This window comes from Dermacentor silvarum, chromosome 1 (assembly GCF_013339745.2).
Source record: "Dermacentor silvarum isolate Dsil-2018 chromosome 1, BIME_Dsil_1.4, whole genome shotgun sequence".
In the NCBI taxonomy this organism is placed as follows: Eukaryota; Metazoa; Arthropoda; class Arachnida; order Ixodida; family Ixodidae; genus Dermacentor; species Dermacentor silvarum.
The window spans coordinates 445,002,083-445,019,187 of NC_051154.1; the positions used below are offsets into that span (position 1 = coordinate 445,002,083).

Here is a 17,105-nt window from a genome sequence, read left to right on the forward strand (position 1 = left end):
ATGTCATCTCCCTTCATAAACAACTATTTTTGGCCTGCCCCAGGGAAATTTTCAAGCAATAGCAGTAGCTCAACATGTCTGGTTATAGTATTTACCAGATTCTAAGGTGCGCCTTTTTTTTATAAGAAAATTGGGCCGAGAACCACGTTCTCAACATTCGTATGCTTTGCCCCATAATGGCTGTATTGCAGCGAAGATGACTTTAGGAAACCAGCCGCCACTGAGCAACACATATTCGACACATGCCCATTTTTTTGGGTAAAAAATTTTAAGAGCGTTAATTTCTACTTTTTTTTTAGGAGCTTTATTTTCCATGTTAGTTTTCAACTTTCGGCACATACAAAGCGGGTGCGTTTGATTTGGGAGTGTGTTACAATCTGAAAAATACTGCCAAATGAATCAGGCGGTATGTTTTGATGTTTTTTCTGCATAATCTTTAATTTAGCTCGCCAAATAATTCGATCAGTTTCGTCGGTCCAGTCAGGGTCGAATTAACAGTAGTTGACTTCAAAATATTTTTTTCTTTTTTCGCTGATGATTACGATTTCCTTACTTCTAGCCACTGCAGACGGCAATTTTCTAAACTTGTCTCTCTCAAGATATTAGTCGCAATCAAGTGTACGGCACTCTAGTTGGTATGGAAAAGTGAAGGGAACTAAATCAGGCAGGGATACAAGCAAAATTGACAGACACATGCATGGCCTTTGTGTGTGCTGGTTTTCCTGTGCCCTTGTTTTGTTTTGTGCTATTCAAATTGCTTAATGCGTCTAAAGCTTGCCAGCAGGATCCATATTTCAGGGACAATCTCTCCTAAAAAAAGCAGCAGAAAAGTACCAGCAAAGAATCTAAGGCCCTGCTCACATACTTCTAATACTTAAGAATTTCTGCATCCTGCCGAACGGCAGTTCCATGCAGACTAGCACAACTTGGACAAGCCTGCATAGTACAGTGGACTGCTATTAAGATTTTAAGACACACTCTGTTAAGCTGAATTACCTGATAAGTTCAACAATTCAGTTTTAGCCTCCTCCAGATTCAGTGCCCAGTTGCTCTGAACTTCAGGTGAGAATGACAGATTTCCATGCAAGATGGTCCCTTTGTTTTCACTATAAAGAGAATCTAATGTACGAGCCTACAAACAGGTTAGCCAAATCAAAGATTGAATAAATATGGGTGTCCAATTATCAACTTTTTAAAATACAACTTACCTAACAGATACATCTATTTGCCCCATAATTTTTTACATGTTTAAGCATTACAATTCTGGGAAGAACAAAAATGGGCCAGTAAGCCAGCACAACAAAACACCATTAATTTGATGCTCGTTAACTCGACAAATTTTATCAACTAGCACTGGCTGTGTGATCCCTTTAATAGGTAGTACATTATTTTATAGCATTACATGTTCTACAATTTGAGGCACTTGCCCTTGCGCTGATTGTCAAGGGCAGACTTGTCATGTGACTTCGAAAGTCGCCACAATAATACTTTGCATTTAATTTTCATTTTGCGATGTGTGCGTGTGGGACTCTTTTAAAGGACGGTATACGTGGCAAGCAGTTCTTTTGCTTTCAGTCAGTGCAAGGCGTCGGTATAGCTCAGTGTTGTTGAAATAATCGCGAGACGCGAGACGCACTCGTGTGGTTGTCACACTGCTGCTTTCATCTCCCTGTGGCAGTCGTGAGGCCATTCCCATTCAGAAAGAGCTTTGCCCATTGTCTGCTCAAAATTCTGGCGTTTTACGTGCCAAAACCACAATGTGATTATGAGGCACGCCGTAGTGGGGGACTCCGGAATAATTTGGACGGGTGTTTTCGCATTTCGCCCACATCGAAATGTGGCCACCGTGGCCGGGATTCAATCCCGCGACCTTGTGCTTAGCAGCCCAACAGCATAGCCACTAAGCAACCATGGCGGGTGCACATTGTCTACTCATGGACCAGTTTCCCTTAGGAAGAGGACATGGTGGCCGAATTGGACTCAACGTGTGTGCAATTCCTAGCCTGGACATGGAAGAGCAGTGGCAGGAAGATGCTGCCCAGTTTATCAGGTGTCAGCAGAGTCTTGGTTTTGGCCACTTGGCGCTTGCCGAGACTTATGTTATTTAGCACCAAATTTTGACACACACAAAAAGAGACCTGAACACACAAAATGGCACGCTATTGGCACCGCATGTCTGTGTTTCTATCTCTTCTTCTGTGTTTCGTCATTTTAGCACTAAATAACCTGAGTCTCATTGGGTGTTGTATGCTATTGCGTCCTCCTGTTTGGTGCATGCTTGCAACCAAGTGACTTTCCTGCCAACGGGCGCATGCATCATGTGCATCGGCACGCAGAAAGCACGCCTGAATTGTGTAGTCCACTATAACACAAGTGCGTGAATTTACACAAAATCAAGTGCAGTGACAGATTAGACAGAAGAAAATGCTAATGAAATGAAAAAAAAAGAAGTGCTCACTATTGCATGGTCAATAATATAGAGCATTATACTGCTATGTCCATGAGCCTCGTCACAGAAAAATGACAGCTAGTGCTTGCAAATGCACTCTTGAATATTCGGGTAGTTTCTAAGATATGGTATGATGATATCATATCCCAGCACGCCTGATATCTCCGAGACCAAGCTGCAAGCTGGCCACATCACCGTTTCACAGAGGGCAATGAAAAGGGGTTATTTTACTGACAGGTGCCATCTCAGTGAACCATGCTGTGCATGACTTCTCTTAGTTCTGCTCTATGTAGTGGCATGTGTGACTGATTTTTCCAACTGGGTACTCAGGCAATATAAAGGGGTCATGTTTCTGCGGTGCTTCAAGGCAGACAAAATTAATCAAGTAATTCAATAACAATGTGTGAAATAAGATGAAAAGAGTATTTTCAGCTGTGCTGGATTACAACCTAGACAAGCCAATTTGATGCTTACGATATAGGCTCGCAGCTGTCCACGTGCAAAGCACTAGATGTCAGCAGGGGGCTCTCCTTGCGACGACCCTGGAATTAAAAGCAGATGGGCTCACTCGCTCAGCAAGTTATGTTGCAATGCAATGCCCTTCTTCAAAAATTAGGGCAGTGTGAAAGAAAAAGCAAAAAAATCTTATGAGGACTTCCACCTTTGCTGTGAGTTAGCCTCTCCTTACTTATTTAAAACAAGCACATTCACATTTCTTCTCTGCAACAAAATTTCGCTCTGTAGGGACTACTTGCATAAAATTTTAGTCTTAATTTATGGTCCAGGGCCACCTTAAAGAACAATATGCTTTACAGGTGTTGTCTCTTCACGACATTAAGTGCATGGCCACTATGCAGTCGTCACAATGGGGTGTGACAAACTCACACCTTGCACGAAAGGTAAGCAACTGCCAAGAGCATACAATGTGAAACATATTCATATTATATACTATCTGTATAACTGAAGCTAGTGATGTGTCAATGTAACAACTGCATTCGCAGCGAATGATTGCACGTATGCATGCATGTGAATACATGACGTTTCAATTTTGTTGCAAGCATATGTACTATCACATAATGCATGTCTCCACACTGTGCTGTGGGCTTTAGGCTGCCGCATATGAGCATTTGACAGGACACAAGCAACCATTGTTGTGCAAATGCTTTAGGAATTCATCAAAAATACTTTCGTTATGCAACAAGAAGGCTGTCGCCCACAGGTACATGCAATTCAGTCTTTCTTAATCCTTTGATGTGTCGGTATCAGAGCTGCACTGTGAACCATGGCGTGCCTAAGGCTCGCATGACTTGGCTAAAATATTCTTTGCAGCCCACTCATGTGTTTCCGACGTGCTCAACATACAGCTGTATCCACGTGATACCTTAAGTCACATTATGTTAATGGCAGTGCCAGTATTTCCAGTGGTAGCAGTCGCCCCGAAAATCTTGAACATTTTGCATATATCCAATCTTAAACACTGGGCCTAAGCGTGCTCAGCCATCACCTGCATTCATTGATAAATTAAATCTTCTCTTTCCGACTCCCTTGAAGTTCCTTTGCATTCTACATCAGATGTGATTAGACAAAAGGAGCTGCTATGAGAAAGGCTAGGGGGATTCTGCCCATAAAACCGACAGTGAAAATACAACAAAAGGTTGGCGCTCTGGCTAAAATGGCAGAACCAGGGAGAAATTACTTCAGTTTTAAGATGGGGCCAATGCTGGCTTTCTATCTCACCTGTATCCTTGCATACCCACGTCCCAGTGCCAGTTTGTGACACGCAGTTTTAACGAAATGTCATGTAAGCTTGCCTATGTCATGGGCATCCCTTAAGATCCTATTCATGTCTATGTCGTGAGGGGCTGCAGCTCGATCAGCCACAACCACGGTTTTCGATGTCAACCTAAGGAATGCCCTAACCTTTGTTCAGCCTTAATACTTGGTTGGATGTATCCACATGTATGGAAGAAATGAATAATACAGGCAACAACACTCATTTACTCTTCCTGCACACTAAGTACAAATGTACAGTGCCACTGGCGCTACTTCTAGCTGGTAGCAATAACTTCAACTTTTGACCACTGGCACACTTCAATTGCAGAAGCTTTGGTATGGTGAATGCAGTAGATAATGGGTCCATCGCTATGATACGACAAAGCTAGCCCTGTTCAGTGGAAGAGGCTTATTACACACACACAATTTATCACAGGTTAAACTTTACACAAATACACGTGAATATGCATGCACATTATCAGGTATACCACTAAGAAGTAAGGAAGTGAAACAGCTGAGGTGACAAGAGTTGAACACGGGAAGCAAGTGGCATGTGTGGTGCAAAGCGCTAGGCCTATCGTCAAAATATCCGCATAATCTGTACATATAATGTATTTATTTGATGCAAACATGTCCTCAATTCCTAAGTGCAGTGCTGACAGTTTTCATTCCCAGAAAAAAAAAATGCAATTCCTCTTATTGCTAGACACAACCTTCGACTTACATGCATAAATTTGTTTATCCTTTTTGTGCAAATCGTGCATAAGCACGGTGCGTTTCTGCATGCAAATCACAAGCGTCAGGGTACCAGCTTGTGGCCAAATCAGGAGAAAATAAATGCGTGGTGTGTGTGCACTCCAGAGTTTTTTTGCAGATAAGCTTCCTAAACCGGACGCGTGTAATAAAATTGACCAAAGCAATACAAGACCCCTGACAGCCGAGCTACTTTAACCGCCGTGGGAGGTATAGTTGGTTTAAAGTTATTGATAAATGAACGCAACCAGCAATATATGATATGCATTTAAAAAGATTGTCACTGCACTACTTGTCTACTACAGCGGAGGTTAGATTTTTCTCAATTTTTAGATTATGTTTGTAGACCGCGGCAGTGGAAGTTTGGGTAGTACCCATAAGCAGCAAAAATAATTGGTACGGAGGGCCCTGCGGCTCTTGTAAAATTTGGTAGCCAATGGGCTAACAGGCTTAACCTAGTGGCAAGTCATCGATGACAAATCTCAACTACTGCTCCCATAATGACCAATCATGTTTTTGAGCAAAAAACGAATTACTTTTATCAATGGGATACTTGTGGCTTTTCACGAATGTGCCTTCTGCAGTAAGCAGTGAGCAGCAGCCACTGCGAAGATGCTGTATGCCTTAGCCCTTCCCACCACACCATTTCGCGCCTGCATTAAATGCATGTAGGGATTGCACGTGCCAAAGTACAGTGCACATGGTGCCTTTTCACTGCAGAAAATGCTGCATGCAGGGCAGGCTTAATGCCAATGGTGAAAGAGCACCGCCAGTGAAGAGTCAGTTTCATACTCTGTCCTAATGAGTACACCAATTTTAGTCAATCGTTTCTGGAAAAGAAGTGATGTTGGAATCGAGTAAATAAGGCATACACCACCAAATCCTCATAAATCAGTACGTAAAAGCCCAAATAAACGAATGTATGGAGTAGTATGGTGACACAGCAGAGGAACCCACCTGCGGGCTGTAGCTGGCTGGACTCCTCTGGGGTCGGGCATCACTCACAATGGGGCCGCTAGTGACAATGGGATAAAAGCAAGCAGGCAACATGTCAGCTTTTGCAATGCTGCTTGGAATGAACCAAAATGTGGCTGCTAATAAAAGAATGCGATGCTGAATTCCTGAACGCATGCCAAGTTCTGCCAAGTTTTCCATTATCAAACTTTACCGACTCAGTGGCTTCATTTTTGAGAACCTAAGTTCTCAATGTAGCCGAGAAATTCTTCACCCCCACATATAAGAAAGTGAAAAGTTTTGTATTGCTAACACTGCCTCAAAAGGGAAAGACCATACATCTCTCACAGTTACCACTCAAGAGAGAGAGACCGTGAGTTTCCCACTGTTCTCGACCACACTTCGCATTTTTTCAACCCCTACGCATTTTGCAACCGATGCACTCAGTTCTACATGAAAAAGTGCAGTGCCCTCTCCAGGTGGCAGCACTTGTCCCAGCGCAACCTCAGAGATTATTGGCGCAGCTTAAGAAGTTATACAAGTGACCACGTGTGTTGTAATTTTCACTGGAACTAAGCCATTTCTCGGCATAACACAAATGTTGCAAGCTTTCGAGAAGGGTAATCCTGAATTGATTTAACTTACTGATGGTAAGTAAAATATCCCAAAGCAATGCAACGTTTATGAGTGATGCTGCAGCAGAGGGCTCTGGGTTAATTTTGACCAGCTGAGGTCTTTTATTATGGACTAAAATCTTCATATATGAGCATTCTAGTGCTCTGCTCTTGTTGGAATGCAGCCACCACAGCCAGAAATAAAACCAGCCACTTCATGATCACCAGCAGAGTACCACAGCCACTGAACTATATTACAGGAGAAGGGTAACCTAACATTCAAGACTGATTCTTTAGTGTGCCTTTAAGCTACTTCAATTGTGCATGCAAGCGTAGCATTTTCATCATCGTAGCCATTGCACATAATCATCAACGTTCCCCCACCCACTTTGTTCTGCTTGCTGTGCCATGAGGGGACTACCTGTAGTGCTGCAAGTGCACACATTGTTTCTAGAGAGGAAAAAAAAAAGTTAACCCCAGTGCCTAAGCAGTTGAAGCTTTTTACAAAACTCTGACTGCTCACTACACTACAGAAGGAGTGTCTGGACTACCGTAACCATGCATTCACTGCAAGCTACATAAATAGATTTAGCACGTTGAAAGGCATCATGCACTGGTGCCCAAATATTTTAATAAGATGGCATTCTGACAAGTAACAGCATATTGATATTCCCAACTGAAATGCACATACCAGGCATTTGAACGTCACACAAACAGAAGATGCATATTTAGAGAAGGTGAGGACACAATTTGGTGGTGGCAGGGCCTTTTGCCCTTTTCTTCACTTAGGGTCTGTGAGAAGTCACCCGATTTTTGCAGCTTGTGAGACTGCACCTTAACAAGATAGATGGATGATTTTATTGCGTTTAAGGATGCTTTCAGGCGATGAAGATTTTGATGCCTATGAGAGTGTCGTGAAAGTATCCATACCTGACCAGGGCCAAGAAATATTCTGATGGAAAACAAAAACTTGGTCACCAGTGCGAGAAATGTGTTGAAATAGCAGTTACAACGAAAAAAGAAAAGAAAAAGATGTATCATCTGTTTATCTAATAATATCTCAATACCCTCAAAAAAGCGCTGTGGTAGCTTAACCCTTTAATGACACGACATATAAAAACCCAGAAAAAGTTTTTATTTTCTATCTAAATGTGCAAAACACAATAAGCATAATTTACAAAAAGAACAAACATTTTGTAAAAACTTTTTCAGCAATAGGGGGGAAACACCAGGCAGAAATCTGGATGTGGGCTTCACTCCAAGCCACCGAAGGCTTTGTTTGGAATTCGTACAGACATCTCTCATCATATGTAACCCATACATGTACAGTCTGTTTCACACTTAGGGAAAAACTCAGAGCGCCTTGCAAGGCGCTCCGAGTTTTCTCCTAAGTGTGAAACAGACTGTACATTTTATTTGCTTTACCTCACATGTGCGATACCACTGTAGCCAGATATCTTGCATCGGTCTGTCTCCTCTGACCGTGCTCTCAAAAAAAAGAAAAAAAAGCGTGAATCGCGTGCCCAACATCTTCTTCCTCGTCCGCCTTCCTGCTCTAAATCAACAAATGACGCTTGCTGCCTGTCATTCAGTGTTGGCCGAAGACATTTAGCTGAAAACTTCGTACTCAATACTGAAGCTCGGCAAGAAAAAAATTTTTTTCTGGTATGTTGCCTGTATCAAACTTGTCAATAAAGGTTTAATGGCTTTTGGCATTGCACTGCCGAATTCAAGGCTGCGGGTTCAATTCCATTCGTGGTGGCTGCATTTCGATGGAGGTGAAATACAAAGACAACTTGTGTGCCCGGTTTTAAGTGCACGTTGAAAAACCCTAGGCGGTCAAAGTTCATTCGAAGTCCCCCACTACAGCGTGCCTCATAATCAGATGATGATTTTGGCACGCAGAACCCCAGAATTTATTTTATGTTTTAATACCCTCAAATATAGTCAATACTTGTTAACTTTTGAAACACCCTCATTGTATCATGAATGCCTGCCTTTTAGTTATTTGCTGTTCCCTTCATTATGACACAACCACTTCCTTCAATAAGAATGTTTCCATCGGAAGTTCAAGCTGCTTTCCCATTTTCACTTTCCTTTTGGCTCTGCTATTTCTTCTTCTAGTTCTGTTGCCCGTTTGACATCTTTTCTCGTGTTCACACTTCACTGAGTGGGCTGCCTACCCATGCACTCCATGACTCGTAGTTCCCATACACAGTTTCCTCTTTCGCTTTCTTGGTAAAGAAGTCTACTAATATGGAAACATACACTAGTAATCATTTTAAAACAAAATAGTGCTAAAGACTTGGACACAGATAAAAGGCACGCACACTGAGTTTTGTATTCTGTGTGCCTTTTCTACATGAGCATCACTAGAACTGTCCATTCTGAAAACAGAAAAGTATGGCGATTTTATTCATTTTTACTTCAGAGATGGAAAGAAAGGGGTTGCATAGCAATGACGGGAGCTTAATCTACAAATTTCACCATTATTTACAATGATGAGACACTGAATGGCTGAAAGTCTAGTGATTGCCTCATATGAGTAAAGATTCCAGCACCAGAGCTTGTTAATTTATTTGCACACAGAAAAATAAACAGCCAGAAGGCTCTTCCAATTAAAAATTGACAGCAGCAAAACGGAGCTAAATTTGACAACTCCGTAGCTTCAGTGACAGTGTTACAAGGAAAAAGAAGATGCAGGCAAGCTGATGAAGTAGAAATGGCTACTCACTACACTGGACTTGCAGGGGGCTTGGGTGACACAGTCGTTGGCACTGTAAGAAATATAAACAAACCTCTGTACATGATGCTAAAAGAAACGTGGAAAGAAATTCTTGCTTCATAAACAAACACACAATTTCAACAGGCCCGTAGTCCATTGGAAAAGTGTGAAAGTCCCCACACTCATCAAAGAAGTGTGTGAGATTCCATGTGTTGACAGTGCACTCCCTGGCACTCAGCTACAGCGAGACTGGACTGTAACCTCGCCACAAATGAAACCAATAAATCATAGTTCCAATGTAAAGGAGCAGGCATGCTTTGCTGACAAAAACAGTCCCCTTTGAACTTTTGCAAGAGACTGTATTTATGACTTGCTCTGCAGCCATCTGCAGAAGTTTTGTAAAAAAAAAAATGTGCTGAATGAAAAAGCATGTTTGCAAACAATGCCTACTGATGTAGAAGAAAGCACGGGGAGACAAAGTAGCCAACAGTATAGTGAAGGCGATGTCTTCCTTAGCTAGTTATCTTCACTTTTCTGTATCAGTTTCCAGATTTTTAGCCTTTCTTTGTGGACCGATCCAAAAATAGTGTGCAGTCTAGGAACATGGTCTGTGCACGTGGTTATGTGGTGGGCTGATCCTAAAGATAGTGCAGTCTAGAAACGTGGGTCGTTCACGTAGTTATGTGCAGTCAAGTGGGCCAATCCTGAAGAATGTGCAGTGAAAAAAAACTGAAGAAGTCCTGGGTATGCCATTTATTTTCTATTATAGTACAGTCTCGGGTAACTTATTGGTTGCTATTGCGAATTTTTGCTGCTCAGAATCGTTCAGTAGAGCCAAATGGTGCCAACTCCACCTTCGATGTCAATGCCGACGAGGTTGGCAATAAAGTGAGGAAAACGCCGAACAATGACTGTTGCAAAAAAAACCCGCAATTATTTGGCTGTCAAAGCGTGGTCAACCACTGTTCAAGTTGCCAGGGGATGGAAATTCAGTGCATGTGTCAAACATACTTTTGTCTATCTGTAGCAATACCGTGGCAGAGGTCAAAACACACACTGACCAGGTCACATGCAAGCATGGGCATGCAAGCTTTTCAGGGCTTTTGTGAAATAAAGACATTTCTAGCCAATTGAGTTACTTTGGACTCTTGATTATTCAGACTTCTAAGTGGTCCTCGCTGAGTTCGAATTATCAATCGGCGAGTGTACCTGTATATCCTGAGAAGCTGATAACATCTCAAGCAAATGAAAGCATGAAACATAGCACATATCTCAGGGGAGATTGTGTGCAAATCTTTGAAATCTAAGCATTTTTTCACAGTTTTATGGACATTTCTTCCTCAGTGGTTAAAAAAAAAAGAAAGCTTGCACTAGGCCACGCAAAGCTGAAGACACAGCGAAGCTGGCCGATTGATTGCATCTCTTGGTTGTAGCTAGGTTATCTCTCTCCCTTTCTTTCTTTCTGCGGCTTTCTTTCTCTTTCTTTCTCTCTCTCTCTCCTTCTTTCTCTCTCCTTTCTAATTTTCTCTTTCTCTCTTGAAAAGGAAGTTGTGTTGCAATCGTCAGTACAATGCAACCAAATGGTTCCCATTAATGCGCGTTCTGCAAGCGTGGGTGTATAGCGCAGTGGTTATGACGCTCGCCTTCGGACCGTGCGTACCCAGGTTCGAATCCTGCCTTGCCCCCAAGAACGTTCATTTTGTTTTATCTATTTCTCTCGCGCGGCGAGTGCAGACGCGCCAGGATGACCTCACGGCGCATGCGCAGTAGCGCGCAGCAGGCAGGAGCTCGGCGGAGCCGTGTCTGTGTTGGCTTTGCCTGGTTGCCATGGCTACAGCGCGGCAGTTTCGTGCCACACGCACAAATTATGGCTGGCTTAAACTGCGGTTGAAGACAACGCTTGAGCCAATGCTGATGATGATAATTTTGTGGCACACGCACAAATTACGGCTGGCTTAAACTACGGAAGAAGACGACGATGCTCGAGCCAATGCTGATGATGATAATTTTGTGGCCGGCTAAATACGGAAGAAGACGACGATGCTCGAGCCAATGCTGATGATGATAATTTTGTGGCACACACACAATTTACGGCTCACTTAAACACAATTATGTCACGCTTAAATTGCAATACATTTGACTTTATCCATGCCGATGGACGCGAACGAGGAAGTCAGGGGAGCTTTTACTGGGAGATGGTATAGGCTGGGGCCGACAGCCCATGAATTACGGTCCGTGACCGAGCAAGCCCCCCCCCCAACCTTTCTTGGATTATCTCTCACCGTAGTGGGGGGGGGGTCACTCGCTGGGAATTTTATGGTAATAATATCGATGACAAAAAAATTCAAGATTGTGCCTACGTGAGAGGCACAATTTCGATGCAAGCAAGACACCGTGTATCGGCATTGCAAGCCACTCAGCAAGGGCAGTGTTCTCAACATTGTCTGGGTTGAAAGTGTTCCTAGTGGATGGCACATGCGGGTGGTAAGGAGGACTCGCAAGGAGGTTCAACGATGGTGTTGCAATAGTTGCATGAGCCTGAAGACTGCATAGAAGGCTATAGCAGACATACCTATTTCTTGTGGCTCCGATATGACCTCAAGGTATGCAGCAGGACAGATACCACGCTTGGTGCCCATGCGGCCCTCGTACCAATTGGCGTCGACTCGCCGCACCAGCACCACTGTCTCGCCCTGTCACCCACAAAAAAGAGAACGAGGCACAACTAATGATGCACATCAACTAAGAGCCACATACTGACAGTTCTGCACTCCCAGTGGTCTCCCAGAGGATGTAGGAAGAGTGGACTTGTGCAAAATCAAAGTTGCAGGAACACAGATGAAGACTAGTGCCAGGATTAAAAAAATATATATAGAGAGAAAGCTTTTGCTGTATGCCTTGCCATGAAAGCTTAATTAACATAAAAAACTAGTTCACAGCACGCTTATTGTGTCTTATGGCAAGCTTAAACAGAGAGACCGTAAGATTAAGGCAGATGAGACTGATCACATGCTGCGGGCAAGTTGGGGCATATGTGTAATGCATCCCAGTTTGTTAACTAAGGTCAAATACACAAATCTTTAAGTACCAAGAAAAGGGTGCAAGAGTCGTTATAATAAAAGTTCTGAAGTACACTCAAAAATAATTTAATTATTAGCAACAAGCTACCTTCTACGCAGTTAATTCTTCCAGGATCTTAAAGCACACAATATACGAACGAGGTGTGTTCAAAAAGAAACCAAACTTTTGAAATAGCGCTCATGTAGCGGCAGGTTTAGACAACAAACTGCCATTTGCCGCGTTTCGCTCAGACCGTTAGTTGGCGAGCTACAGCCGCTCAAGTGAGCACATGAACAAGCTGTTCTTCGGATTGGTGCCAAAGTGACAATGAAGGAATTGGAAGAACAGCGTGTGTGTGAAGTTCTGCTACAAACTTGGGAAAACTGTTATGATGTTCTTAAAAAAGTTTTCATCGTCATTGGCAGCGGTGAGCAGTTCCTGGCTGATTTCAACATGGGTCTGCTTCTGTTCGTCAGTCAACAAACGCGGCACGAATTTTAACACTGACACGACGCATCCCAAGTTTGTCACGCAAAATTTCATGACATGATCCTACGCTGATACCCACATTGTGAGCGACTTCTCGAACAGTCAAACAACGATTTCCACGAATCACAGTTCGAACTCTCTCGACGTGGTCATCTGTGGAGGTGGAAGGTTGTCCAGGCTTGGTATCGTCACCGACCGACATTCTTCCGTCTTCAAAACGCTTGAACCAATAATAGCACTGCGTGCGACTCATACAGTCCTCCCCGTATGCTTGGCTAAGCAACTGATATGTCTCTGTGAAAGTTTTTCCAAGTTTGTAGCAGAACTTCACACACACATGCTGTTCTTCCAATTCCTTCATTGTCACTTTGGCACCAATCCGAAGAACAGCTTGTTCATGTGCTCACTTCAGCGGCTGTAGCTCGCCAAATAATGGTCAGAGCGAAACACGGCAAATGGCAGTTTGTTGTCTAAACCTGCCGCTACATGCGCTCAGTAGCCGCAGCGCGTTCCCTCTGCTGGTTGGCGCGCTATTTCAAAAGTTCGGTTTCTTTTTGAACCCACCTCGTATATATGATTTCATTGTCTACCACATAAAAATAAGGCACAGCACATACAATATTGCCACGTGCAGTTCTTCATGCTGCCTGCCGCGTGATTACTGTTCCTGTTTTACTTTGCTGCACAGAACGCACTTGTTGTATGAGTATTCTGGACAGTTGGTAGCTACTCCAATGCACGACGTGCCAATCGTATCAAGTTGCACAATTATTGGTAGGTGGGCAGTAATGTGCATCATTATTATAACAGTAGAACCTCGATGATACAAATCTCTCGGAAGAGCGCAAAAATTCACATCACCCTAAATTCCTATCACCAATAACGCAACAATATCAGTAAATTAAGGGGGGACATAGCATTAAACTGGCAGACTTGCTGAAAATTTCCTAGTTTTTGATTTTTCTTTTCGCAATCCTTCCTTTATCTCATGACAAAATATTTGGAAGAAACACGCAGCATAATTTGGGAAAATTGCACTTTCTTAGTGTGCTGTCTTCGAAATCAGGAAAAAAATCTGGCTTTTGGAGGTGCTATCGCACTGCTGAGCAGCGCCGGCCATCTTGGTAAACACGAGAGATCAGAGATTTAGATAGATGCAGCACAGTGTTTTTTTATGGAGAAATAAAAGCAACAAAAGCCAGCATGAAAAGAGAAAACTAGCATTGCGATTCGTTATTGCAGTCATGTGGCACACAGGGAGCACTCTTATTGGCTGATGAGAATTTGAATCACTGGTGCGCTTGTTTCACACACATTTTAGCAGCAGTGAGCTGCGCACTTCGGGTGTTCTGAGGCTGATACTTCAAGATCTGCCTGATTATCTCAAGCTTCTTCCATTGCTACATCCTAGCTGCAACCTAATGGTTATTACCAGTAGGTTGCAGCTAGGATGTAGCAAATCATGTAGCACATGATTTGCACAAGGTAAGGGAATCTGTTTTATTTTTGTTGTGGCAGCGAAGGTAGTTCATACCGTGCGATCTGATAGGTGCAAAGGTAGAAAAGTTTCAAATTGTTATTGGGCGCGAAAGACGACTGAAGGCGTGGAATACAAAGATAAGGCTACCCATGTACGCGAATGCCACCAATCTTGCTGACGCGGCAAGACTGGGTCGCATGTGATAGACGGCTCTTGATAAAGTTAAAAGGTGTTTGAAAACAGCTGACAAGTTACATTATTGCACAAAGCAAAACAGTTTTTATTTCTGTCCGTTATTTTCATTTTTCTTTTTATGGGGGGGCAGGGGAATGGAGTCATAGCGGAGTGACGTAAGTCACGCTGGTAACAGAAATACGACAGGCGCATCAGTGGGGCTGCTCTGCCGATCTGACAACAGCCAGTGCCTCGGCTCGATTGTTCGTAACATCCACCACAGCGCGAAAAGCAGTTTACAACATTCGTAATTCAGCATGTTGTAGCTAATGAACTTGGGCCGGGACTTTTGAAAAATTCAAATCATCGAGAAATTCGTATCAGGCTTGATCATATCACTGAGATTCTACTACCGTAATTACTCGAATCTAGGCCGACTCCGATTCTAAGCCGACCCCCCAAAAGTTCGAAGTCAGAAAAAAAAAACGTACCTCGAATGTAGGCCGAATGAAAAAGCGAGGACAGCATTCGCAAAATGAAACAGCATTTATTAAATTTGAACATGCCGAGCTCATTCTATGTCACCATCGCTGCTAGCCTCGTCGCTATCTTCCTTACTGCTGACATCTTCAAACAGTGCGCTATATTCAGTACCATCCAGCGCATTAGAGATGCTGCATTTTTGGAAGGAGCGCATGTTGCGGCGCATGCAAAAACCATCTCCCGTGGCCCCCTCCAACGACAGACCGATGCCGAAGTTCCGCCCGGCTTGAACGTTTGACGATGCCTCTACGGCTAGCACAACTACCGTATCTACTCGATTCTCACGCTTCCGCGATTGTAACGTGCACCCGTTTTCCGTGAGGAAAAAAAAAAGTCCTTTACAGTACCGCGCACCTCATGCTTTCAAACAGAAATGCAACTTTCTGTCATTTGGAAAAATAGATTTCCTCCCGATGCACTGAAGTTGCGAGGAATAAAAAAAAAGTCGCAGTTTCACCCGAAAGGTGATGCATCGAAAGTGATAGCAAATTAGTAGACCGCTATTAACAAGCACGGTGTCACGCGCGCACAAGCAAACATGAACACATCTCACTCGCTGACCGCGGAAACGAACTGTCAGAACGCTGGAGACGAAGCGCGCTTTCGTGCTAGCATGCCTCTCGCTTCAACGCGGTGAAAACACGGCGCGCGGTGGACTTTCCCCGTCGCACATTGCTTTCAAGATAGGGCCAAGGCGATCGTATCGCTGGAGTGGATCGTCGCAGATTACGTCCTGCTTCGGTCCACTGAAACCGTTCCGCATTGCTTTGCTAGGCGAAAATCCTCTCCTTCTGTTTGCGCCAGTCCCACTCGCAAGTTTCAGATTCTCCGAACGCCTCTGATGCGGCCCGATTTCCGTCCGTCTCCGCACAGATGATCATTTTCCTTTTAAATGCGACATCATGATGAACTCGGTACTTCATGCTGATAGATAGAGCAGACGCTGAGAACGTGAAGACAGACGGTAGACTATTGCCTAAGCATGTGTACTGCAGCACACGGAGGAAGCTGCCACATGCTACGGTAGCTAGGCTCGACGCGCGTGCGAGGCGGCCATTTTGAAATGCCGACGCAGATTTAGGGTCGTGTTGAAAGTGCACGTTAGATTCGAGTAAATACAGTATTCGTTTAGAAAGCGGTACTATAGTGGCATCGCCCATTTGGTGCCATTACGATAACGCCACACCGTGCGCCGATGCTGCACCATACCGATACTACCGATACGACGCAAGTCAAAATGGCGACGTCGCTCGTGTACTTCAGTTGGCTACTGGTGCGGCTAGTAGCGGCTGCGATACTGACTTTTCTAGATGGCGCTAACTATGCACCGTATTTATCAGTTTCAGTTAAAAACTGGCGCGTTTTTTAAAAATCCTCGAATCTAAGCCGACCCTAGAGTTTCGTATGTGATTATTTGAAAAAAACTATCGGCCTAGATTCGAATAAATACGGTATATCTTGATAAAAAATCTCGAGTTGGTGTCTTTGTACAAATATCTTGGTGTTCGCATCTGTAGCAACCCGTCCTGAAACCATCGAATGAAGTAAATTATCGCCAAAGCTAACAGCAGGCTGGGGTACTTTAGACAAAATTTCTATGTGGCAGCACCACCAGTTTAAAAACCTCTCTACACTGCTTACGTCTGTCCATCACTTGATTATGTGTCATCCATTTGGAACCAAGAGGCGCTATTTTCGGGCGATCACTCTCGGAGATACTATCACTTCTGCGTCATGTAGTACACGGCACATTGGATGATTTGAGAGGCTTAGTTCAACCAGCTAGTCAGCTCAACTGGTTTTGCTGAACTAGCCAATCAGCGCCCACTGAAAGCGATATCTCCGAAAGTGACTGTCCGAGAATACGTCCCCTATTGGCACTACACTAATAAACTAACTAGAAGCTGTTCTGAATACTGTATAAACCGGAATATAGGTCGAGTGGAAATATAGGCCAATCACTTACCTTGAAGTGACAAAAAAAAACAAAAAACAGAAAACAACAAAAAATTTTGGAAATGGTTCATTTTCACGACGACGCTGCAGCTTTACAGCGAATTGACTTCACTACTACCGGTAGCGAGCGTGCAC

The 17,105-nt window shown here is 43.6% G+C and overlaps 1 protein-coding gene across 9 annotated transcripts in view; it reads right to left on the reverse strand.

Moving 5' to 3' along the window:
- LOC119437740 (sorbin and SH3 domain-containing protein 1-like) overlaps positions 1 to 17,105 on the reverse strand; it is a 266,626-nt gene that overhangs the window by 15,841 nt on the left and 233,680 nt on the right. For all 9 annotated transcript variants that reach the window (XM_049660831.1, XM_037704713.2, XM_037704711.2 and 6 more), the window contains 4 exons: positions 11,841 to 11,961; positions 9,278 to 9,320; positions 5,933 to 5,990; positions 2,924 to 2,991 (listed from right to left, as the gene is read on the reverse strand). In XM_049660831.1, coding sequence (XP_049516788.1) covers positions 2,924 to 2,991; positions 5,933 to 5,990; positions 9,278 to 9,320; positions 11,841 to 11,961 — 290 coding nt within the window. The remainder of the gene's footprint in view (positions 1 to 2,923; positions 2,992 to 5,932; positions 5,991 to 9,277; positions 9,321 to 11,840; positions 11,962 to 17,105) is intronic.